General features: G+C 37.2%; 3 protein-coding genes across 5 annotated transcripts; 1 reads left to right on the forward strand and 2 right to left on the reverse strand.

Moving 5' to 3' along the window:
• The first annotated feature begins 1,502 nt into the window (after positions 1-1,502).
• On the forward strand, positions 1,503-15,689 carry LOC122005871 (carbon catabolite repressor protein 4 homolog 6-like). 2 transcript variants are annotated; one of them, XM_042561104.1, is made up of 15 exons: positions 1,503-1,731; positions 1,845-2,373; positions 3,104-3,270; positions 9,649-9,714; positions 9,938-10,002; positions 10,729-10,810; positions 10,922-10,971; positions 11,510-11,600; positions 12,146-12,238; positions 12,361-12,393; positions 12,480-12,574; positions 12,646-13,690; positions 14,278-14,363; positions 15,268-15,352; positions 15,431-15,689. In XM_042561104.1, the coding sequence occupies exons 1-15, from the start codon at positions 1,660-1,662 to the stop codon at positions 15,506-15,508; spliced, it is 2,637 nt and encodes an 878-aa protein (XP_042417038.1). In that variant the 5' UTR covers positions 1,503-1,659; the 3' UTR covers positions 15,509-15,689. The 2 variants fall into 2 exon arrangements, with proteins under 2 accessions (XP_042417038.1, XP_042417039.1); XM_042561105.1 differs by having other exon boundaries at positions 9,938-9,990.
• Positions 15,690-15,865: 176 nt separating this feature from the next.
• On the reverse strand, positions 15,866-18,993 carry LOC122005872 (photosynthetic NDH subunit of subcomplex B 3, chloroplastic-like). Of its 2 annotated transcripts, XM_042561107.1 has the most exons (6): positions 18,798-18,993; positions 18,576-18,689; positions 18,434-18,487; positions 17,801-17,863; positions 17,414-17,476; positions 15,866-16,047 (listed from the first exon to the last, which is right to left on the reverse strand). In XM_042561107.1, the coding sequence occupies exons 1-6, from the start codon at positions 18,984-18,986 to the stop codon at positions 16,012-16,014; spliced, it is 519 nt and encodes a 172-aa protein (XP_042417041.1). In that variant the 5' UTR covers positions 18,987-18,993; the 3' UTR covers positions 15,866-16,011. The 2 variants fall into 2 exon arrangements, with proteins under 2 accessions (XP_042417041.1, XP_042417040.1); XM_042561106.1 differs by having other exon boundaries at positions 15,866-17,476.
• Positions 18,994-19,215: 222 nt separating this feature from the next.
• Positions 19,216-22,468, reverse strand: LOC122005873 (protein FAR1-RELATED SEQUENCE 11-like). Its single transcript, XM_042561108.1, has 4 exons — positions 22,163-22,468; positions 20,631-22,080; positions 20,114-20,560; positions 19,216-20,041 (listed from the first exon to the last, which is right to left on the reverse strand). The coding sequence occupies exons 2-4, from the start codon at positions 21,657-21,659 to the stop codon at positions 19,304-19,306; spliced, it is 2,214 nt and encodes a 737-aa protein (XP_042417042.1). The 5' UTR covers positions 21,660-22,080; positions 22,163-22,468; the 3' UTR covers positions 19,216-19,303.
• Between the last annotated feature and the right edge of the window lie 828 nt (positions 22,469-23,296).

The following is a 23,296-nucleotide window of genomic DNA, read 5'->3' on the forward strand; positions in this document are numbered from 1 at the left end:
AAGAGGGGCTGATGGTGTCCGTCGGGCATCATGCATGAAAGCAAGGGGTGGTTAACGGAGGCAGCCAGAGGAGGCGCAACCGGTGGAAGAGGCGTGCTCTTGTAACAGCAACGTGGTTCATGCAAGGAAAAGGGGCAACCGACGTTAGAGGTGGTTGGCAAGGGCGGATACTCACGTGAGGAGAGGCAACAGTGAAGCCTCCGACGAGGTGGTGCCGGATGGTGGGGCGGCATGAGAGGAGAAGGGGGCAGAGGCGATCCTTGAGAGGAAATCCCCAAGAATGTTCGGGAGAGGGAGAGGGAGAGGGAGAGGGAGAAGGAGAGGGCTACTTCACATAAGGGAGAGGGAGAATCTTGTGGAAAATGTGGAGGAGAGAGAGAGTCATAGAGAACGTGAGGGAGAGGGAGAGTTGGTGGCGTGAGTAGAAAAAACTTCTTTTTCTCCCTCCGTCTCCTCCCTTTTCTCCTCTTTAGGGTTTTCCCTTAAAGGAAAATCTAAAAATACCGTTGCTCTTATGTGACATTTCTATACACCCCACATCATAGTTATGGAACATAATTAGGAAAATGTATGATTAGAATAAATAGATTCTAACTAAAAAAGAAGATTAAAATTAATTTATATCTTTAGCATTTATTCACTGGTCGACCAATTACATTTTTCATTAGGCACTTAAAATGTAATTGTGAATAATTATATTGATTGGAGGTAATGAATATGCTCTCGATATATTAGTTATTGTAAGTGATTATAGATGTTCATGTTGATGTAAATAATTTAATTTGGGATAAATGTAAATTATTTATGTCTTTGATTCATTTGATAGAGTAACTAAGTTAAGTGTAATAATTTTTTTGGCAGTCATTGCTCAGTGTGTTTGTTATCGTATGAACCATTTCCTTTGAAATATAATTGAATGTTCTTACGTGGTCTTTGTGAGTAGATAACTTTTATAGATTGGCTTGGACAAATAAGAGATGTTGACGAGTGCACAGTAAATAAGTGTTACTTGCCCACTCATCTTCCTCCATTAAGAAGGTAGGGGAAGAGACTATCTTCTATCCCTCTATAAGCATCCAAGGCAATTGGATAAAGAGAGGAAAAGTAAGAACAAATAAAAAGGTTGGTTTGTACAAGAATACTAGAAGGGATTTGGTTTGTGAACTTCATTGTAATCTTCTCAGTGATGATTGAACAAGTTTTCCATCTCATCTTCGATTTCTTCTCCAAAGAGCACTATAAATTTTTATTTCTTACAACAATATATGAGCCCAAAAAAGGAAGGATCAAGATCAACCAGTGAAATAATAGGGAATAAGCTTCATGATGAAATAATCCGGATCACCAGCTAAGGCCCCTAAAACATTCAAGATGTCTCCAAATTTGAATCCCCGCCTTCTCGAAATATGATCGTTGAATCCAACTAGGAGCGAGCATGTTCAAGTCGTTACTCGCGACTAACCAAAGATACCATAAATAGGGATTCGAACCCGGCTCAGCTGAAAAGCCAGGTTCATCGGGGCCGTTTGGGAAACCAGCAACAAGAGGCCGATCGATGGGCGACGGTTCACTAGCGGTGCGGACCATGCGTCTCGTCTTCTCCACCAGCATCACCATACGTAGCTGCAGCCCCGCGAGCAAGTGCCGGAGACGGTAGCGATGCGATTTCCAATTCCTCTTCAAGCCACCAACACCTGCAGCGCCATGTCTTCCTCCTCCCGCTTTAAGAAGGTAAGCAAACCCTTCCTTCCCATCCAACCCGAGGATCTGCCCGCCGATCTAGGTTGTGGAAGAGTTACTTCGTGTTCGAATAGAATCCCGATCCAGCTCTTTGCTTGGCGCAGGTTCCGGGGCGCAACCAGTGGCAACGCGGTTATTGTAACCCACCGCCTCCGACTCTTGATGCAGCTGCTGCTGTGGCCGAGGAAGGTGCCGCTGGGTCCTCGTTCGCCACTGGGGATTCTCCCGTCGGGACCGTGAGGGAAGCTAATGAGAATCTGCGGAGTTGGCGGAGCGGCGCTAGTGGCTCTTGGCGCCCTCGTGGTGCTCGGTCGCAATCCTATGGGCAGTGGCAGCCGCCGTCCTATGGACATCATCATCCATTGCATCGCCATCCGGCGTTCCCTTCTGTGCCTTACTATGGTCCTCCCCATCCTTCTTGCAATCCTTCGCAGATAACAAGGACTCCTGCTCCATTTTATGGTCATCCTCCGCCGTCTCACAATCCTCTTTCCACCCCGTTTGGTCCTCAATCGTCTTTCAACACTTCTCCTGTTGCCTATCCTGCACAGGCATACCAAGCAGCTCCGTCTTATAGGCCGGTAGATTATAGGACATGGAGTTTCTGCTCCTCACAACCACCTCCTGAATGTGGTAGTTCAATTCCTTTCTTTGTTGTGCAGATCCTATGCATTTAACTTTTGCTTGATTTTATTTTTTATGTTTCATGTTTATTTTGCTTGATCCTATGCGTAGGTTGATGTGAGTCTCAACCAAAGGAGTCAATTGCAATTTCTAGTTATTCATTGACTCTAGAAAATTTTTATATGTATGCCTTTGCAGAGTTTGCACCAAAATCAATTCATTAAATAGACTTATTTTCTAAGTATAAACATGAATAATAACGCATATTATATAAAAAAGACATATTCTTCGGCAATTAATTTTCCAGCTATTTTTTTTTCATGTTTTAAGCTGATACTTGTGGAATAACATGTGCATATCCAAAATTCAGTGCTAGATATATGCAAAATAGTTTTAATTTGTGCTGAGAGTTTAATCTTCAATGAGATATCGAAGATGATGAACTTTTGCATCAAATTCCCATACCTCAAACTTGAATGGCCGCAAAATCTGTTGGTTGATACTTCGATCTGTTCTTAAAGATACTAATCATTACCTACTCAAAACCTTTGCTTCAATTCATCATTTTGAAATATTTTCCATCCATGAAATCATTCTAAAATCCTCTATATATGCTTGTACTAAGAAAGTATGTTGGTTTTAAGATTTGTTGTATCTACAATTCTGCATTTCTTTTTCTGGGGGTTCAAGTTAACCTTTGGTTTGCTGTATTCTCTTACTAAATTTGTTATTCTACCAGAGCGGTTTGTAGTGCTCTCTTATAATATCCTTGCGGATTACCTTGCTAGAGATCATTGGTCCAAGCTTTATTTTCATATACCACAATACATTTTGGATTGGGAATGGCGAAAGAGAAGATTACTTATAGAATTTCGACTATGGACCCCTGACATAATGTGTCTTCAGGTACATTGTTAACTCTAAATCATGTTTAGATTAAGAGGGTTTTATGTTGCAATTTTTTTTGACCTTTCTATGCTCAATTGCTCATAAAGGTTTAGTTTTTGGTGATTGTTCTCCTTATTATACTCAGACAACAGAAACTAATTTGCTATGAACTACTTGCTTGCTTTGCTTGAGAGAAACCACTACAGGCCATTTCACTTTTGTGAGGCCAACGATTAGAGATAAGTGACAGCGTGGGGTGGATTGAGTTTTTCAATTTCCTTCTCATATAATAAGAGGGGGCCCATCCTCTGTTAGAGTCCCAAAATCAGAATAAAGAAACAGACAGAATAATTAGGGTTAACACAAATAGTATAATAACACTCAAATCTGATAGAGAAACTCTCTCCACCATCCAAAGACAATACTTTCTTTTGACAATAATGCTCAGATCCCTTCCCCACTAACTTCCCACCAATTTACAACCACACACACATACTCTAAAACATGAAAACATAATTGCCACACAGATATAACTGACTCTACAATATAAACTGCCTACTATATGTTAATGTTGGTCTGTCCCTTTTGTGTTTTAGCTCTCTTGGAGTTGGAATATATAATCCATGTTTTGGGCTTGTTTCCCCCATGATCTAGATGATCCAGCTTTTGTGTTTTAGCCCTCTTGGAATATACAATCCATGTTTTGGACTTGTTTCCCCCATGATCCAGATGATCCAGCATGTTTCCCGCGGTTCACATCTGAAACTGGGTTTTTATCATTGCCGCCTGCTACAACTTTAGCCTTGTCCTCAAGGTTAAAATGAGAAAATTGAATTCTAAAAGTGAAATCATCCTCCCACATTGTGTCAATCATGTCCATGCCCTTCCATTTCACTAGCCATTGACGAATCACTTTGCCATTATGAACAATGTATCTACTAGCAATCACATATTCGGGTTCCACATCATCTTCAAGTGTTACGTCCAGTCCACTGGGTAGATCTACTTATACATTATACTCTCCAATAGCTTTCTTAAGTAATCATACATGAAAGACGGGATGCACTCTAGAATGAGGGGGAAGTTTGAGCTTATATACACCTCTTCATATTTTTCAATAACCTGGAAAGCTCCATAATATCTTGCTGCCAATTTTTGATTAATCCTCCTAGAAACCGTGTGCTTGTGGGGTCTTAATTTCAGGAACACCCATTCTCCTACTGCAAATTGTAGTGACTTCCTTTTTTTTATTAACATATATCTTTATATATTCTTGCGCCCTGGAAGGATTATATTTAAGTTGAAGGAGAGCTTCATCCCTGTCAAATAACTCCCTTGCCACTACCTCAACTTTAGTTTCATTTGTTAAGAAACGAGTTAAAGTAGGAGGCTTTTGACCCTAAACTACTTAAAAGGAGTTTTACCAATAGATATATGAAAAGAAGTATTATATCAGAATTTTGCCCATGGTATCCAATAAGCCCAATTTCTAGGGATGTTCAGAAGCAAAATAACGTAAATATACCCCCGAACATCTATTCAAGACTTTAGTTTGTCCATTTGTTTCAGGATGATAGGAAGAGCTCATCTTAAGCATAGTGCCCAACAGCCGAAAGATTTCTTTCCAAAAGTAACTAACGAATAATGGATCTCGGTCACTAATAATGGATTTAAGAACTCCATGGAGTCGTATAATTTCTCTAGCAAACAATTCAGGTACTGTCTTGGTTGTATAAGGATGTTTCAACAAAATAAAATGTGCATATTTAGATAACCGATCCACCACAACAAAAATAGATTCATGCCCTCTTGATCGAGGAAGCCCGGTGATAAAATCCATAGAGATGTTAGATTCGGAATCCACAAAGGCTGGACTAGTCCTCCAGGAATGGTTCCAACATATTTGTGTCTTTGACACACATCATAAGATTGCACAAACTCTTGTACACAACACTTCATACCTATTCAATAAAGATTACCTGCCAACCTTCTATAAGTTTTCAAGAAATCGGAATGTCCTCCTAATGGGGAAGAATGAAATTCCTTTAGGAGTAATTGTATCGAAGGCAATGAAGCAAATATATCAAGTTTATTGTTAGTATAGAACTCCTTGTTGCATCTCAAAATCTAGATGAGAATCTGAGTTGTTGGTTAAATGAGTCATAATTTTCTGCAATTGATGTTGTTTAGATTCTTCAATAAGATTTTCACCTTCCTCCCATGTAGGGTAAGACACTAAAGCATGATATTCACCTTCATATATTTTGGATAATGAATCAACAACTTTATTTTCCAAACCTGATTTGTAAATAACTTCATTGGTAACCCAATAACTTGGCCATCCAACATTGTTGATCTATGGTTGTGATTGTAGTAAATGTTTAGCGCTCGTTTGATCAGTATACACTATAAATGTCTCCCAAGAAGACAGGGACACCAATGTTGCACAGACAAAACCAAAGCCGTCAATTCTTTTTCATATGCGGATTTTGACAAATTCCCTTCTGATAAAGCTTTTATAAGCTATTGGTCTTCTTTTTTGCATTAATACGATGCCAATTCCTCTTCTAGAGGCGTCACACTCAATCTCAAAAGGCTTGGAAAAAATCTGGAAATGCAAGAACTGACGGACTGGTCAAGAGTTTTTTGAGTTTCAAGAGAGACTCTAAAGAAGTTGATCCCTCGTGAAAATTATCCTTCTTAGTCAATTTTATCAAAGTCTTAGCTACTTTACAATAATTTTCTATAAATTTCCAATAGTAATCTGTCAAACCTAAAAACCTCTTACTCCTTTGACATTCTTTGGAATTAGCCAATCCAAAATACATTGAATTTTAGAAGGATCGACTAAAACACCTTGTCCGGAAATGATATGACCCAAATATTCCACTGATGTGGTGTCAAAACTACACTTCTTAGAGTTAGCCATAAACTGATTCTTAAGAAGAACTTCCAACACCATAAAAAGGTAAGACGAATGTGTAGGCCAATCAGCACGGAACACTAAAATATCATCAAAGAAAACCAATACAAACTTACGAAGGAACATTCTGAATAAATCATTCATTGATGCTTGAAAGGTTAACATTAGTGAGCCCAAAAGGTACAACTAAGAACTCATAATGTCCATTGTGAGTGTGAAATCCAGTCTTATGAATGACTTCCTCTTGTACTCTAATTTGATGATACCTCAATTTCAAATAAATTTTTGAAAAAATCATAGCTCCAAATGAGTCATCAAGCAATTCATCTACCACAAGGATAGGATACTTATCTAGAATTGTGACCTTATTTAATGCTCTATAATCAACACGCATTCCCCATGATGAATCCTTTTTTTTTACTAATAAAACAGGACTAGAGACAGAACTTACACTAGGCTGAATGCCCCCTGATTGTAACATTTCTTGAACCTATTGGTATGGACGCACACAAATAGGACTCTACCCTTCCTGATACACTATAGCATGTTGTTGACTTCGCTTAGGTGGTAACTTGCTCCCTTCTTTGAAGACTGCAGAAAATCTTTCCAATAATTGTGATAATTCCAGTTGTTATGATGCATTCAATTCTGATTTTGGTACTGTTGTTTGAGAAGGAACTCCCTCTGCTGCCCATGGTTACAAATGTCGTTTCGTGTTGCCTGGCATGGGCGGTTTTTACCATTACGCCGGCCGGCCGAAACAGGCACGGGAGGCGTCCCCGTCTCGGCGGCGCCGGAGGAGACGCGGGACGCCTCCGGCGGCATCCCGTGACGCCTTCTGCAGCGCCGAAGGCGTCGCGCACGACGGCGTCTGCGGCTCCGGAAGCCCCTCACGGGATCGCCCGCGACCATCGCGGCGCGATCTCGCGTATTGTGCGTTTTTTTTTTTTTTGTTTTTAATAATTATTTATTTTATTTAATTAATTTAAAGAATTCCCAAGGAGGATGTGTGGCGGATGTGTGATATTTCGAAGAGACTTTTATAAACCCTAATTAAATTATACTAATAAAATAAATAAAAAATATATTTAAAATAAAAATAACTTAAATAAATTTTATTAATTAATATTCTGAAAAAATAATATTTTAAATTTCATTTAAAAATTTTAAAAAATATATAATAATTCTTATTTATATTCTAACATATTTTTTATTATTTTAAATTTCATTTAAATTTTAAAAAAAAATTTAAAAAATTCTAATTTTTTTTTAAAAAAATCTAATAAATTATATTTATATTCTGATATTTTTTTTAGTTTTTAAAATTTTTTTACTTGATAGTTTTTATTATTTAAAATATATATTATTTAATTAATAATTAATTAAATGAATAAATAGTTAATTTATATAATTATTATTAATATAAAGTAATATCTTGTATTAATTTATATACTTATTATTATTATAGATACTTCCATTTTAATTTGAATTATTAATATATCAATTCTATTTAAATAAAATTATTTTTAATTATTTTTTCTAACTATATTAAATTATTCAATAATTCAGAACTTATAATAAATCAATATACAACTTATTTTTATATACACAATAAACATATTTATCTTATAATTACTATAGATAAATAAAAAATACCGAAACTGTATCGGTACGGCACGATACGATATTGAAACCGTATCGTTCCGGTCTGAGACCGAAACCTCGGCACGGGTCGAAATTTTAAACCTTGCTGCTGCCCATAAAAACCCATCAATAGAAGAGAATGCCCTTTGCCTCAAGACCCACTATCTCTCCATCTGAATTTAATCTTTCATTTTCTTCTGACACTAATAACTTCAATTGTTGCACATTGGTGAAGTGGTTGGAATTTTTCACCACATTTGAAGCAAATCCCGTTGCCCTTCGTTCCATTAATTTTTGGTAAGAAATGGAATGAATTCCTTTTGAATTTTCCCATGAACTCGCTTATCTCCTTCTCCTTTTCGTGACGTAGAGGCTAGGGATAAAAAAGGATTTCTATCAGATTTTGAATTAGGCAGAAATGGATGCCCCCTTCAATGGTGTTGCTTTAACCCTTTTTCCTAATTGCTTGTTGATCTCTTGTTAAAGAGAACCTTGTTGTTCTACTTCGAACATCAATCATTGCATAATAACTCTAATTTCATCCCTACTTCTTGCGTTGGGATTCTCTCTTCCAAAACATTAACCCTATTTGACATCTTTGGCATTCCTTTTAAGCATACAACTCCTCTTACATCTAACAGGTCAGACCAATGTTAGAGTCCCAAAACCAGTATAAAGAAGCGCACATAATTATTAGGTTTAACACAAATAGTACAACAAGAACACTCAAATTTGATAGAAAAACTACTCTCTTTTGATAATAATTCTAGATCCCTTCCCCACTAACTTCCCACCAACTTATAACCACACACATACTCTAAAACATGAAAACATACAATATAGACGGTCTACTATATATTAATGTTGGTTTGCCCCTTTTATGTTTTAGCTCTCCTAGAATATACAATCCATGTTTTGGGCATGTTTCCCCAATGATCCAGATGATCCAGCATATTTCCCCCATAACCTAGGTCCACATCTGGAACTGGGTTTCTATCATCCCTCACCTCACTTCACATGCTAGTCAGATTGAGTACATAAATAGTAAAATACATGATAAAAAAATATTATTATTTGGAAAATATATATCATAAATTAAATATAGGCTGCATAAGCGAGGTGGGATGGGACAAGGCATACAAATCCTTTCCCACATCTGCGTTGTGACTTTTTGGTTCAATCAATGTCCGTTCATGCTATATGTCTTGGCTAAACAGCCTCAATCTGGCTGGGTTGGGGGGTGGGTCTTGACGGGGTTGCATAACATCATATGGCTAATATAAACAGCATTACCTTTTCATCTCTGAAAGGATGTCATATAACCATCTATTATAGTTAACTTTCAAATAAGGATGCATCTTTGTCTTCAACTGCATTATCATTAATTCTTATTGGTTATTAACTTATTTCTTATCCTCACTATCAGATGTCTCTTGAAATGGTTTTGCAATCTCTAGCTTTGAAGTTCTTTAGATGTTCTTTATTTCCTGTTTCTGTATGTGACATATACCTGATAGATGGTTATACAATGTGTTGGCAGAACTTTTCAGCATCTTCTTCTATCTTTTTTTTTTGGTATTACCGCTTACTTTCTTTGATTGGTTTTGTTGTTTTCATGTGGATATGTGAATCAGACGTCATGAAGTATTAAAAATACCTGGTTTGATAAATACTACATTTAAGAATGTAATTCTTTTTCTTTAAACTGCTTGAGTTATTCTTGGATTGGGCTTGATTAATGTTTGTTTGAATCACTTTCACCTTCTTTTCTTATGACACACATAAGTATGCTCTAATGTACGTGTAACTTATTTCAATATCCTTTTCAGGAAGTTGACAGATTTCATGATCTGGAAGAACAACTTTCAACTCAAGGATATGCTGGTATTTGGAAGGTTGTTATGCTTGTCTTACCGTGGTTTTGCATAAAATTTTGCTTTGGTATCACAACTCATTGTGCATTGATGCATAGTATATTATTTTAGTTTATTGATTTTTTGGAGTGATTGTACTACTTGGCTGGTCATCCTAGAAATACAAAGAGTGCATGTAAAAAAATGAAGAGAGATTCTGATTATGGTTTCTAGCAATTTTAATGATGTTTTGATTGATTATCAGATGCGAACTGGAAATGCAGTAGATGGATGTGCCATATTTTGGAGAACTAACAGGCATGATCACTTGTAATTCTTCGTTTCATTGTTTTTGTCACACATTTAAACTATTTTATGCAATTATTATATTTTTTTGTCCTGCAAGGGAGATGTGGGGATTGGAATACCAACCACTCTAGTTTATGAAAGACAAGGGAGATGTTTTTCTTGCATAGAGCATCTGATGATCTTTTACAATACTTCTTTACTTGTCTTCTTGTCACCTCTTTTTTTTTATGGTGTGATCAATGGGCACGCTTGGCCTTGGAATGAAAGCATGAAAAAAAAATATTCAATATCCTAGTTGATATCTCCTTCCCTTTTTCATTGCTGTATTACTGTATATGATTAATGCTAATTCTAGCTTTGCAACAGGACATATAGTAGTAGGATGGGCTTTTGTGATCGAAATGGATTCTTCATCAAGTTAGAACTTAATAATGTGAACTTCTATGGAGTAGCTTCTAAGCCAATATTAACCAACAACCAATTAATCATGTGTTTCTTCATCTACGCTAATCTTTAATGCCTGATCTAGGATCTATTGTTCAATTGGAATCTTTATTTTTTTCCCCAACTGTCTACATATGGTTAATGAGTTTTTTTTCCCTTTGTATCAGATAGATATACTTAGTTTTAATTTGCTCCTCATACACAGTATCCATCTTCTAAATACTTCATTATGCTGTTAATACTTATTTGGTATTTGGAACATCGTATTAGTATTCACTTACCTTATTGTTTTTACTGAATCAGATTTTTGTTGAAGTATCAAGAGACAATTGAGTTCAATAAACTTGGGCTTAGAGATAACGTTGCTCAAATTTGTGTACTGGAAGTAGGTCCTAATGGTTTAATTAAGATTCATGTTTATAGTCTGTTTACTGATTTTGATTTTCAGTTGATATTAATATTCAATTATGTTTAATTATCTTTTTTTATTGGCCAGTCAAGGATCATAAACCATGCTGATAATGAAACTGCATCTTTTTCTGAAAGGTATCATTTACTTAGCTAGCCTTACTGTATATTTCTTCTGGCATAGTTTGCTTAAATGTATTATTTTCATAATTGTTAGGATTGTTATACTCATTGGCATTTGGCAGTGTTGCACATGTGTTTTATTTTTCTTTCGGTTTTGTATTCTGATTCATCATTCTTTACCATGAAATGTATGATTTTGGTGAAATGGTAAGGCTGCTCATATCAGAATGTGAACCCGAACAAATTCAAGCCCTTCACACTTGACTGATATTTTGAGCACTAGAGCCTCATGCAGCTGTACTCTAACTATTATTTACAACCAGTTTCTGTCCATGTGTTTTTTATTCCCTGCTCAAATTCATGAAATGATTTTCCTTTGTCTACTTTCTGATAAATATCTTTTGGAACATGCTGTGGGTTCTTGGTAGTCCATTGAATGATGTTCCACTTTATATATACTTTCTTCTTTTCATGGTTGAACATTTATTTACCTATTTCTAGTTGCTTTTACTATGTATTGATCGGTGCATATAATATTTATTTGTTTCTGCAGCTCAGAGCAATCAAGTGGAGCTAATCTAGTTGTGGTATGTAATATCCATGTTCTTTACAATCCCAAGAGAGGAGAGATCAAACTCGGTCAGGTATATTGTATATCCTCTATCCATCTTAAATCGTTTAATTAAGAACATATCTGGTACTGTGAGACTGTAAAATTTCTCGTAAAGATATTTTCATCTTTTTTTCTCCTGTCAAATTTATTTTCAGTTATTATTAATTAATGCATTTCATATCTATCCATTTTCATCACAATACTTGTAGCGAGGAACAGATAATAACATTATTTATTTAGTGAAATTTTTTCATCCATCATCCAGTTATGTTCATCTGCACACATATCTATCCATTTTTATCACAATATTACTTCTATTAAAGGACAGAAATTAACATTGTGTAGTTTAGTTAATTTTTTCCATTTCCAGTTATGCTCATTTACACACAGGATTTTTGCTTGTGCAAATTAAGGCAAACTTTATTTGATTGTAGTTGATGGAACTAACCTAACTGTAGTTTTAATTCAAAAGCTATTTTGATTTATTCAGGCATTTTATGGAATATTTAACTCTTCTTCATATCATAAAGAGCTCAGAATAAACCTTCTGGTGTTGGTTGATTCCTCTTTATACAGGTCAGGACGCTTCTCCGTCGAGCTCATGCCATTTCTAAGAACTGGAATGATGCACCTGTTGTTGTTTGTGGAGATTTCAATTCTACACCTGAGGTTTGTTGCTTAATTATCCTTCTACTCTCATCCTTAATGAGAGTGCTTTTCCTTGATTAGTGTAGATGTGTTTCTTTTTTGCTGATTTTGATTCCATTCTTGTCCTTTTTGTTCTTTTTCAGAGTCCACTTTATAACTTTATAGCAGAGCAAAAGGTACCTTTTATAGCAGATATCTACCAGGAGCTAAAGTGTCAATACTCTGTTATTAATTTTTTCCATTTTGATTATCCAATTTGCAGCTAAATCTTTCTGGACTAGCCAAGGATCAGGTATCTGGACAATATTCTGCACATATTTCTTCTTCAAGGTTATATACTGGTCCACCACCCTCTAGGTAACTGACATTCTATTAAGCCGTACTTTTTAACTTTGCAAGTGAATCAAAATGTTGATAATCTGTTACAGGGCTCCGCCCTTTATGAGCGTAGGTACTGAGGGTAATTGCCAACCTCAAACTAAAGCAGAAAATGGACTTACTGAAAACCTGCCTCAAAATGACACTAACCCGCCAAATGTATCTCAGCTTTGCTCTGACAATCAAATGTTTTATAGGACAAACAGAACACCTGAAGTAGCTGCAAACCAAATAGGCGAAGGAGAAACCTTTTGTACTGACTCTTGTTCTATTGATTCTAGTAATGTACAACTTGATACTGATATTCACCAATGCATTGAGCAATATAGTCAAGGATCTGCATCAGAAGTTTCCAACATTAATCAATCAGCTGCTGGTGTTCAGTCAGGTGGAAGGTCTTCAGAGTTCCCTTGTTCGGAACAAATTCTGACCCATCATTCGGATGGTGGCTGTGAATCGTCATCATTTCAAAATGAAGAGCCATTCAATTCTCGAAAGCAAATAGCTGCTGCAGCTGGTACTTCCTTTCATGATGCCTTTGATCATAACAAAATACGAGAGGACTGTAACCACAGTGTAGCTGCATGTAGTGACATTAACATCCAGAGACCTCATGGTTCTGAAAATGTACCCAATGATGATGTTTCAGTGAAGGTATCCTCGCCAGATGTGATCAGTGCATGTTGTCAACCTAAACAATCACTGTCAGAAACGGTCAATCTATCAGGAGATTTTGATTCTAAAGTGAATCTTGGTGGCAATGATTTAGAAAATCACAACACTGTGGGTGATGTGGCTGATACATTGAGAGATACCTTTGATTTAGAGGATAATTCTGACCCAAACTTTTTCAGAGAACTTTTGGGGACTGATGAGGTAAGCCATTTTGGTGATGATCCAGTGTCGGATCCATCAAGGATTGAAGTTTGGAAAGAATCTGCTGATAATTCATGTTCATCGGTTGATGATTCTGCTAAGTATTCTTATGATCCATATTCATGGACCCCTGTGGAAATTGAGATTGCATCAGGAAGTACAGATTGCACTTATCTTGAGCACAATTTGAAACTGAGGAGTGTGTACACTGAGGTAGAGGTAAATGGTTTACTCTTTCTTTGGCATTTTGACTCTTCTACTTAAATTGGGTTATTGCCGAAATATTAGTGTAGTTTGGTTGTTTGCTTCTCACCATATGTTTTCAGGCCATGCTGATTGTAACCTTTTGCTGTTTCTTTTTCTAGAACCCTTTGACACACTTGTCTCTTGCTAATGGATTTTTTTTCCATTTCTAATCTTCTAGAGACTCAAAAGATTCAATAATTTCTACTATTTGTGCTTCAGCTTAATGAATTTTATGAAGGAACACTTGAATTACAGTTTATCACATTAACTAAAGTTTTGATGTTCTTGGGTCCGAAATTAGGCAGGTTTAACAGACCTATAACGATCAAGTAATCCAGAAGCTCCTTTCCATTTCAATCACTCACTCAATATTTTTTCTTTAATCTCTTTCCAGCATATAAGGGCCACGAAACACTGACTCCACTACAAACAATGTTTCTAATATAGTTTTGAAAATATGGATCTACTTCGGATACATGCAAATGCAAGTTTCGGTCCATCGATATACTTTTGTTCAAGTTAAAGTGAATAAAATTCTTCTTTTCTTTTCTTTTTGATAGGATTATGCAGGTACAAAGGGGCCCTCCAGAGAACCCCAAGTAACCAGTTACAACAGGCAATTTATGGGCACAGTAGACTATATATGGTAATCATCTTTTTTTTTTGTGTGTTTCTCTTACCACGTTTGCCATTTTTACATAACAAAGGATATTTACATTTCTACCCAAGTGTCCTCTCTCTCTCTCTCTCTCTGTTTTTTTTTCACTTTATTAATATAAGCATAATAATGTGGTAAAAATCTTGGTAGAGAATTTAGTCACCTGGATGCCGAAGCTTTTGATACATCGTTGGATTTGGCAAACATGTTCTTAGTCCATAACACTAGTACATAGTTGTGTTTATAATATTAATTGATTTGGTGAATTTTCAAATTATGAAAAAAATGATAAATTGTTTAAAAAATAGTTTAGATATCTGAAAATCTGCAAAATAACATAATATTCCATTTGTCATCATCACAATACAATTCGAGTGAGTTGGATGTGATTAATGTAATAGGTTCATTTCTAAGCCAATCCATTAAAAATTGAAATAAAATGAGGAATAGGAAGGAAAGCATAACAAAAATCATTGTCATACAACAACTTCTAAATCACTATGGAATTTATTAGCACCTATTATATTTATGTGCGATGAAGTGATAAGACCATTTTATGTCTCCAAATGACAACTTTCTTGTTTTATGTCAATATCTAATTAGCTCATAGCAATTTCATATATTAGTACTTATCTATTTACATAATTGTTATGTACATATGGTACTAGTTATGCATTGTGACATTCTTAGAACTATGATCTCTCATTCTCTATATCCAGTACCCATAACATATGGAATGTTTTCATTTATTGATTTATATAATTGTAATGTGCATATAATACTAGTTATGCATTGTAGCTTTCTTTTAGGACCATGATATCTCTCTTTCTCTATATCCGATAAGCAAACTATATGGAATGTTTTCATTTTGCAAATGGATAACGATCCACAGGTCTTCTGAAGCACTTCAGACAGCCAAAGTGCTTGATACACTCCCTAAACATGTACTACGACAGACACATGGTTTCCCGACCAAGGTAAGTTGGATCCTATTTGACCATTTTCCAGTGAATCTATTGGACACAGAGCACTAATTATTTGTTAATCGTTTTTAGAAATGGGGAAGCGATCATGTTGCCTTGGCGTGCGAATTAGCATTTAAGCTTCCTCAACCAAATAAGGTTGCATTTTGAAATATTCATTATCTTAAATTTATGACGAGTCTCTGTATGAGTTTTCTTTTGATAATTCTTGGCGTTTATTCCTTGACAAATTTTTTTCCTGGCTTGCATTTAATGCCAGCATTGATCTATGTTTTTTCAGGTAGCAACGAATGTAATTGTGTTCTTTTGAATGGGCAGTTTATTATGGTTACGAAATTGCTCTAGTTAGAGGTTTCGAGGTAGCATTTTGTTTACTATTATTTTTGCAAAAAAAAAAAAAATACTTTGTACGAATATTATAGGTTACATTTTGTAATTTGATTGCATAATTTCTATTACTAAAAACGGTATCAAAACTTAAAAGTAACTTCAGGCAAAATATATCAATTAATTAATTTGGTTGAATTATTTATTTAAAATTTTATTTTCAATAAACAATATATGCACATTCTGTGCGATTTTACCAGAAAAAGAAACAAAGTTATCTGAAAAAACAAAAAAAAAACTAAAAATCAGGTGCTCTGTATTCAAAATTACTTTTTCCTCTGGGGAATTCTTTGAACAGCAACCTGCACGCAAAAACTAACGAACGTTAGATGATGCGTTGACGAATTAAGTCAGAATCATCGAGCATAAGCTCTCCAAAGAATAAAAATGGCCAGAAATTCACTTACGTATGGTTTTCCCCTAATAAAGTTTTTTTTTAATCTTTCAAACCGCGATTTCAAAAATCATCACTAAACTGAATTGTTTTTTTATTTTTAACACATAAGTTCATGAATATTAATTTAGTCACAACACATTTCAAATTGCAAATATACACCTTATTATTTAAAGTAGATAATTTCGATTTTTCAGTGTGGTTTGGTTTACGACTTGCCAATCAGAATCTGGATTCAACTCAAATATTATTATAATTTGTAAAACCCAATTGAACTTTTTTTTTTTAATCTTATGTGATTGTTTAGCTTGAAACGAAATGAATATTAAGGCACCGGGAACTCAACGTGGCAACATGGAGTGAGCTCCCTCCCATGATGGACATGAAGAAAATATTGAGAGATTTTTTCCATAATAAATAGATGCGTGAAAACTCTCCAAGAACTCTTTTCAATACCGTATTAAAAAATAAAAACCTTATCCATCTCTCTAATATAATAAAAAAAATCACAATAACTTCTTGATACGTTTCATATTTTCTCATAAATGATTATTTTTTAATATTTTAATACTTTTATTCTTTAAAAAAATCTAAACTTAAAAAATATTAAAAATTTATTTTAAAAAAAAAAACTAAGAAGGAGAGCAACTTTTTATCATAAATGAAAGACGCATCACTTGAACTAGATAGATAATGGGAGAATGCTCTATAAGCTCATCACTTAAACTACATTAATAATGGAAGGATGCTCTATGACCTTCAATGATATCCTCAGGATATAACTCAAACAATAGACGCATGATTTTTTTGACGTAATGATGAAAGATCGATTCTCAAAAGGTAACGACTTAAAATTTACCCCACTATGTACCTATAACCTGTATATTTATATTTATCTTCTTCTATATTCATGAGATGAATACTAGGAGAACTGCTAAGATAGCGGATCTACCTTACGATGGTGAATACTCTTAGGACATCCCAAATCCTTAAATGTCACATTAAAAAAAAAAATCATAAATCTCTCACCTCTCAACATCACATTCTCTCAAAAATTATTTTTATTTTTATTTAAAAAAAAAAAAACTAAAAACTTAAAAAAAGAAAAAGAGGGAGCCACTTCTTGTCAGAAATGAAGGAGCTCCCTCCTTCGTGGAACCCAATTAAACTCTTTTATCTTGATTTGATTGTTTAACTTGGAACGAAATGAAACCCCATATATATATATATACACACAGTAGAGTTGAAGCATTGGTATTTATCATGCAGCATACCTTGCCCGAGTTCTCCTTGTTCCCAACAATAGTTTGACAGGCGAGCCTCCAAGATTCAGGTTTCTGTGGTTATCATAAGAACATAATAATATGTTAATCCTTGAATTATTATTTCAAATACTTAAATAAAAGAGAAAGAAATCCACCCACGAGCATTTTACACAGTATTTCGCAGGCTTCAGATTGTTCCCTTTAAAGATTCGCAAATATTATTGCGATAATTTTTTTTATTATCGCTTGACGATATAATAAGAAATGTTAAGATCGATTCGTGGAGTTACTACAAACTGCTCAAGAAAACATAATGTACAAAACCAAAAAAAAAGCAATATAACATTACAAAATAGAGGATTGAGAATCAATGAGAATGGTAAAATGACGACTCACTTTCTTCAGATATCGCTTTTCAGTGTTTGTTCTCTCATTAAGAAGCTCCTCGCCATCAAGAATCTGCAGGATTGTTCAAAACCAGAATGGTGATCAAACGCAAGCTAAGTGTGTATAGCAGCACAAAATACTTCATATGTATTATTATTGGATTGAGACTGATGTTTTCTTGTGCGTCAGAAATTTGACTAGATTCTTAGAGAAAATTTGTATGATCTAGTAAAACTTCGACGAAGGTAGTTTTGCTGGCTTTTCGTATGAATGGAGAGTTAGGATGAGATTCATTCATGTTGGAATCATGTAAGCGCCTCCACTTGTGAATCTAATGATGCTACTAAAATGCAGAATACTACAAGGCAACCAAAGGATTCTATGAACAACATTATTAGAATTCTAAATTTAAGCACAAGTGTGAACAATGCATGATTGGATCACATATGGTAGGCTAATCCAGTTTATCCTGAGTTGAAATGGAAAGAAAAGTTATTTTTGGCTAGTCAATCATCCCTTTGAAGTTGAAATGTAACGGTTAGAGTTGTATCCTAATCCAGTTTATTTGATTAATTCACACCAACATTCGAACATCTCTGCATAAGAATATGAGGAGAACGATGACATTGTGTAGGTCGTTACCTCCACAATGCAAGTACCGCAGCTCCCACCGCCCCCGCAGTTCATCACCTTCCCCTAGAGAAGTCACCAGTTTAGATAATCTTTTGTCAATGGTAGAATTTATTGATCTATCGATGGTCGGAAGCAAGATCCGGACACCTACATAGGCGGCGTAGAGCTCGATCTTATTGTCGAGCATAATGTTGCGGAGAAGCTTCTCTCCACTGATCGCGGTCGCCCTCTCGACTGGGTATGCTCCATCGGGCCTGGGTTTTGGCTGCGAACAACATCAAACAGATGCAAGCAAACCCATCATTACGGATTTAGGTTAAAAATCAAAGAAGGAAACTCGGGGAGGAGTAGAGGGAGGTGAAGTTGGACTTACTCCGAAAAACTCGAGCTCGATCTGGGGAAGAGGCTCCACCGTCACCGGCGGCGAGGGGTTCGAGGAGGGAATCGCCGCGCGAGGGATCACGGAAAGCTTCCTCTGCAGATGAGACGAGAAACGGGCTGGCAATTCGGAAGGAGGGCTCGATCTGGGGAACAGAGAGAGAAAGGAGCTCGCAGCGGCCATCACTCGTCAAAGTGAAGCCGAACGCGATCGATCGAATTAAATAAGCCGGTCGATGGCGGTGGAATTCTCTCGAAGCTTCTCGATGGGGATCGTGTGGACGAGGAATCGAGCACACGTCATCGCTCTTCAAATTCGACGCCAACCATTCGAATTCAAATATTAAAGAATTTATTTTTAAAATACTATTTATAATTATTATATTATATATATTAAAACTCTTTTATTTTTTTCTCTTTAAATTTATTAATAAATATGTAACTAATAATATACACTCGCCAACAAATTGAACATCCATTACAAATTCACTAGTAGTATGGCTAAGGCAATTCCGACAAGTCGAATGTTTCAGGGAATGCTTGCGAATCCGATAGTTCTCGCGTATCCTTTGGCATTTCGACGGCAGTCTTTGCTTCTCTTGGCCTCGCTCCAGACCTTTGATAGCTCACTGTTGTATCGATCGATTCCACGGTTTCCATATCTGAGGTAGCTTCATCGAATGTAGCCATGTTCCTCACATGGGTAAGGAGCTTGCTCATGTGCCATTGCACGTAAGTGAAGCGTTCTTTCGTCGCAGATGACTCTTGTATTATGATAGATGAAAGGGAGCGCAAAGCTTGGGACCAATATCGGTAGCCTGTGCTCTTTGGAAACAAGGAGCTTTCGCGTCGCCACCGCATCAGCAGATACTTATCGGGCAGCATGAAACAGTTCTTCAAAGAGAGCACTCGAAGAGCATGCTTGCATAAAATCCCAGAGGATTCGAACTCTTTGCAACTGCAGTGTAACTGTTGCTCCGAGGGAAAAGAGTGCACCATATGGCCTCCATCCGTCTTCAATCGATGGCGAACAAGGTACATCTCCCGCTGCGACTCATAAACGGCAAACTGTGTCGACGATACTAGTTCCTTTTGAAACATATTGAATGCATAAGGTGTGAGGACGCCGAGAGCATGTTCTTCAATGGGCATGCATGTTTTAATCTTGATGTTTTGATAATTCTGCCTCATTGTGGCTTCTTCTCCGGCTTGATCTAGCAATCGGATCGCAATGCTCACCTACAAAAGAGCGGCACGTTATCAGGGTTTTCAAAAATGAATGGCATGACGATGAAGATGATACCGCAATACCTGATCCACAAAATCTTTTAGACGCGCCTGTGCATTCAGAAATGCTTTGAAGAATGACTTAATAAATGATGCTGAAGAAGAACCAGTCCACAAACTCCCAAGAAACCAACCGCGCAAGCATGGCAATGCCCAGTAAGACTGATAAAGCGATAGCATGGCTATATGTCGGTCGGATGCTAATCCAAACTCATTAACCATGTGAGCCCACTGGTGCATGAATTCAGTCTCAGTTTCCAAGTTATAAACTCGATGAAAGGCATTTGTAAAAGAGTTGTATTGCGATCCAAGTAGGGTAGAAAACCAGCACGCTAATCTTTGTGAGATATACCATACACCGAAAACATGTTTGATGTTTGGCAATTCATTCATCACAGCCTCTCTCAATGCCAAGTCGAAATCCGTCAATATTGTTTGCGGTAATTTACCGTCCATAAGGCTAAAGAACGACTACAAAATAAAAGCATTAACATGTTAACAGATAGCAAAGAGAAATAACAAATTGAGTAGCAGAACACACCTGGAAGGCCCATCTCAGTGAAGATGACCTTTCGTCTTGCAATAGAACACAACCAAAAAATATGAGATTACCATAATTGTCGACACCAAACCATACTCCAAAAGGCCTATCGTAAGCATACAATCGGTAGGTTATGTCGAAAATAACCACATCGCCAAAGACCTTGTATGCATGAATAGCATCAGGATATGACCAGGCAATATGCTCGAGCTTGTTATTCGTATCCAAAGTGTACTTGTAACGAAAATTTTGGTTCTTGTCTTTCATATTTGCGCAGGCCTGAAGAAGTTCTGATCCTTCGGTATCACGATCGATGTTCTTTGAGGCTTGAAGAAAGTTTCTCAAGTCCCTTTCCGTGAAGGATAACTGACCTGGCTTTACTCCTCTTTCCATCTCCAGTGCCTTCATCATAAGATTCACAGTGCAACCGGCCTTTGCTAGAACCAAAATGCGCTCACGAACAGCGGGAGGTATTGTCCGGTAGGCAGGAAGATGCCGAACTTCCTCACGGTCCAACAACTCATGGTTATGGTCATTACTAAATTGGATGATTATCCAACAGCTCGTACCCTTCGAAACATTCTTCTTGATGATCATCTGTGCTTCACACTTGCAGCGTGACGATTTCTTGTTCCTCTGACGTTTGAGCTCTGCGGTCTTTCGGGGAAGAGAAACTCCGGCACGATGGCAGACAAGTTCGCGCTTATAAACTCCTAGTGGATGTGCCTGATTTCCCTTTGACCGCTCTCGCCGGATAGCAAAGCCACTCTTCCTGGCAAAGTTGGTATAATATTCCTGAGCTTCATCATCGGTTCGAAAAGACTGTCCTACATAAGGCATCTTCACCGTAGCGGCATCAGAAGTAGTATACTCCCTTATCTGAACGAGGTTCGACTCTGCAATAGCTGCTGATTCCGCCGAGATGTCTTCGTCTTCCTTGTCGGCTCTTATGTAACACTGCTCATCTCCACATGGACAACACTGCCTTGGTGTAAGGCAGCCATTGTTCTTCAATGAGCTTTTTGTCATTCTTATTTCTTCAAGTTTGCAGAACACAAGAACATCAAACAAAGATAGGAAGTGCAGGGACCTTACAAAGTAACAAGGAATTGTAGGAACAGAATCAATGCGTGCAATCAACAAAGGGATCAAATTTCAGCGTGCTGTTCAAGACGCAGATCAGATTTCATAGGGTTTAGGGATCTCAACCTCGTCATCTCGATCAAGTTGTGGTTGCCATCACTCTCACCCTTCAGCATATTTGAAGGAGTAGTCTTATAATCGAAAATTCGATCCTGCAAATGAATGCTTAGGCATAGAGGAAAACCCTTTCTTGCCGTTTGCAAACCCTAGCTTTCAGGCAAGCATAATATCCGCCAAACCAGCATAGCGCCAGAGAACTGACGGATTTCGCCGAACAAATGCAGAAGAATCATACCAAGAGAACACGCTGTCCGCGGAGTTAGAGCAAGGATGTAAGAGCAAGTACACCACTGGAAAAACTTCATTCTAACAATGGGGCAAGTAATCACCTGAGTGAATAGACATGCCAGGACCATCATCACGGCGACGCATTGAGCGAGCGAGCAGCTGGGGAGGGCATGGGGGTGGAGAGTTAGGGTTAGGGTTTGAAATATGCGGCGAGAGAAGCAGCAGATTAGCAACCGGAAGAGGAGCTCGGGATCGCCGGAAAAGGAGGAAGAGGTCGACGATGATATTCCGACGCCCAATTTGGGCATCGGCGTGGCTCCGCGGGAGGAATGGAATAGCGAGGAAGGAACTTCGGCGAAGCCAGCGGAGGAGTGGGAATAGCGAGCAGCGGTTTTAGAGTCTTGTAAGACCTTTTAGGCTCTGTTTACCACCGCGGAAATGGAAGGAAAGAAGATTTGGAGGAGAGGAAAGGAGAGAAAGAGAGAAATAATTACAGAATTGACAGGGATGTTGAACGAATGTATTCATTTTTTACCACTATTTGTAACGTGACTTTTACTCTTTGTCTATACAAGTCAAATGCCACCCCTGGCGATCTTGCTGCAGCCTTACCGTCGCTGGTGAAGGCTAACAGTCGACTGCGGCAGACTCTTTGCCCTTTTCCCAGCTTTGCTTTTAACGAACACATTCCCTTGTTAGTAGTTATGTACACAGAGAAGAGAGGGAAATTGCATTAAAATTTCAGTCTGACTGATCGACCATTTCGGTTGCCCACTTTCCTATTGGCGCACATGAACTCACTCTTGCCTATTGACACACATGAACTCGAAAACACTGAAGAATACATTCATCTATCGTAATATCATATTGAAGGCGAAATTTTGCATGATTTCTAGCAAGAACTACATCTGGTCAAGCATCTACCAGTGCAAGAAATGCTCGGTGGCGGAATAAACAGGGCAAATGTAATAACTTCTTCTCGGCTACTTACTGGGGTCAAGTGCGATGCTAGTTTGTTCAAGTTACTAGAATTGTGTCATTTCAAAGCACAGTTCACTTTCATCTTCACCTTCACATCCTTCCTGGTAGTAATTCAGCTACTTGCCACAGATACTTAATCCTTTGATGCGGTCATCGGGCTCGCAACAAACCAACAGTAGCCCTGGAGATAAAATCATCACTCTCCATCGCTGTTTCTGGGACTGAGGTTGCAAATGAGTCAAACAAAATGAAAG

The sequence above is a fragment of the Zingiber officinale genome, chromosome 7B (genome assembly GCF_018446385.1).
Source record: "Zingiber officinale cultivar Zhangliang chromosome 7B, Zo_v1.1, whole genome shotgun sequence".
NCBI lineage: Eukaryota > Viridiplantae > Streptophyta > Magnoliopsida > Zingiberales > Zingiberaceae > Zingiber > Zingiber officinale.

Coding starts and splice junctions, on each gene's coding strand:
- LOC122005871 (XM_042561104.1), top strand. CDS start 1,660: ATGCGATTTCCAATTCCTCTTCAAGCCACCAACACCTGCAGCGCCATG. Junction 12,239..12,360: donor ATTTCAATTCTACACCTGAG/GTTTGTTGCTTA, acceptor GTTCTTTTTCAG/AGTCCACTTTATAACTTTAT. Junction 15,353..15,430: donor CACATGGTTTCCCGACCAAG/GTAAGTTGGATC, acceptor AATCGTTTTTAG/AAATGGGGAAGCGATCATGT.
- LOC122005872 (XM_042561106.1), bottom strand. CDS start 18,986: ATGGCCGCTGCGAGCTCCTTTCTCTCTCTGTTCCCCAGATCGAGCCCT. Junction 18,690..18,797: donor TCGAGCTCGAGTTTTTCGGA/GTAAGTCCAACT, acceptor TGTTGTTCGCAG/CCAAAACCCAGGCCCGATGG. Junction 17,477..17,800: donor AAAAGCGATATCTGAAGAAA/GTGAGTCGTCAT, acceptor TGATAACCACAG/AAACCTGAATCTTGGAGGCT.
- LOC122005873 (XM_042561108.1), bottom strand. CDS start 21,659: ATGACAAAAAGCTCATTGAAGAACAATGGCTGCCTTACACCAAGGCAG. Junction 20,561..20,630: donor CACTGAGATGGGCCTTCCAG/GTGTGTTCTGCT, acceptor TTTATTTTGTAG/TCGTTCTTTAGCCTTATGGA. Junction 20,042..20,113: donor TAAAAGATTTTGTGGATCAG/GTATTGCGGTAT, acceptor GCTCTTTTGTAG/GTGAGCATTGCGATCCGATT.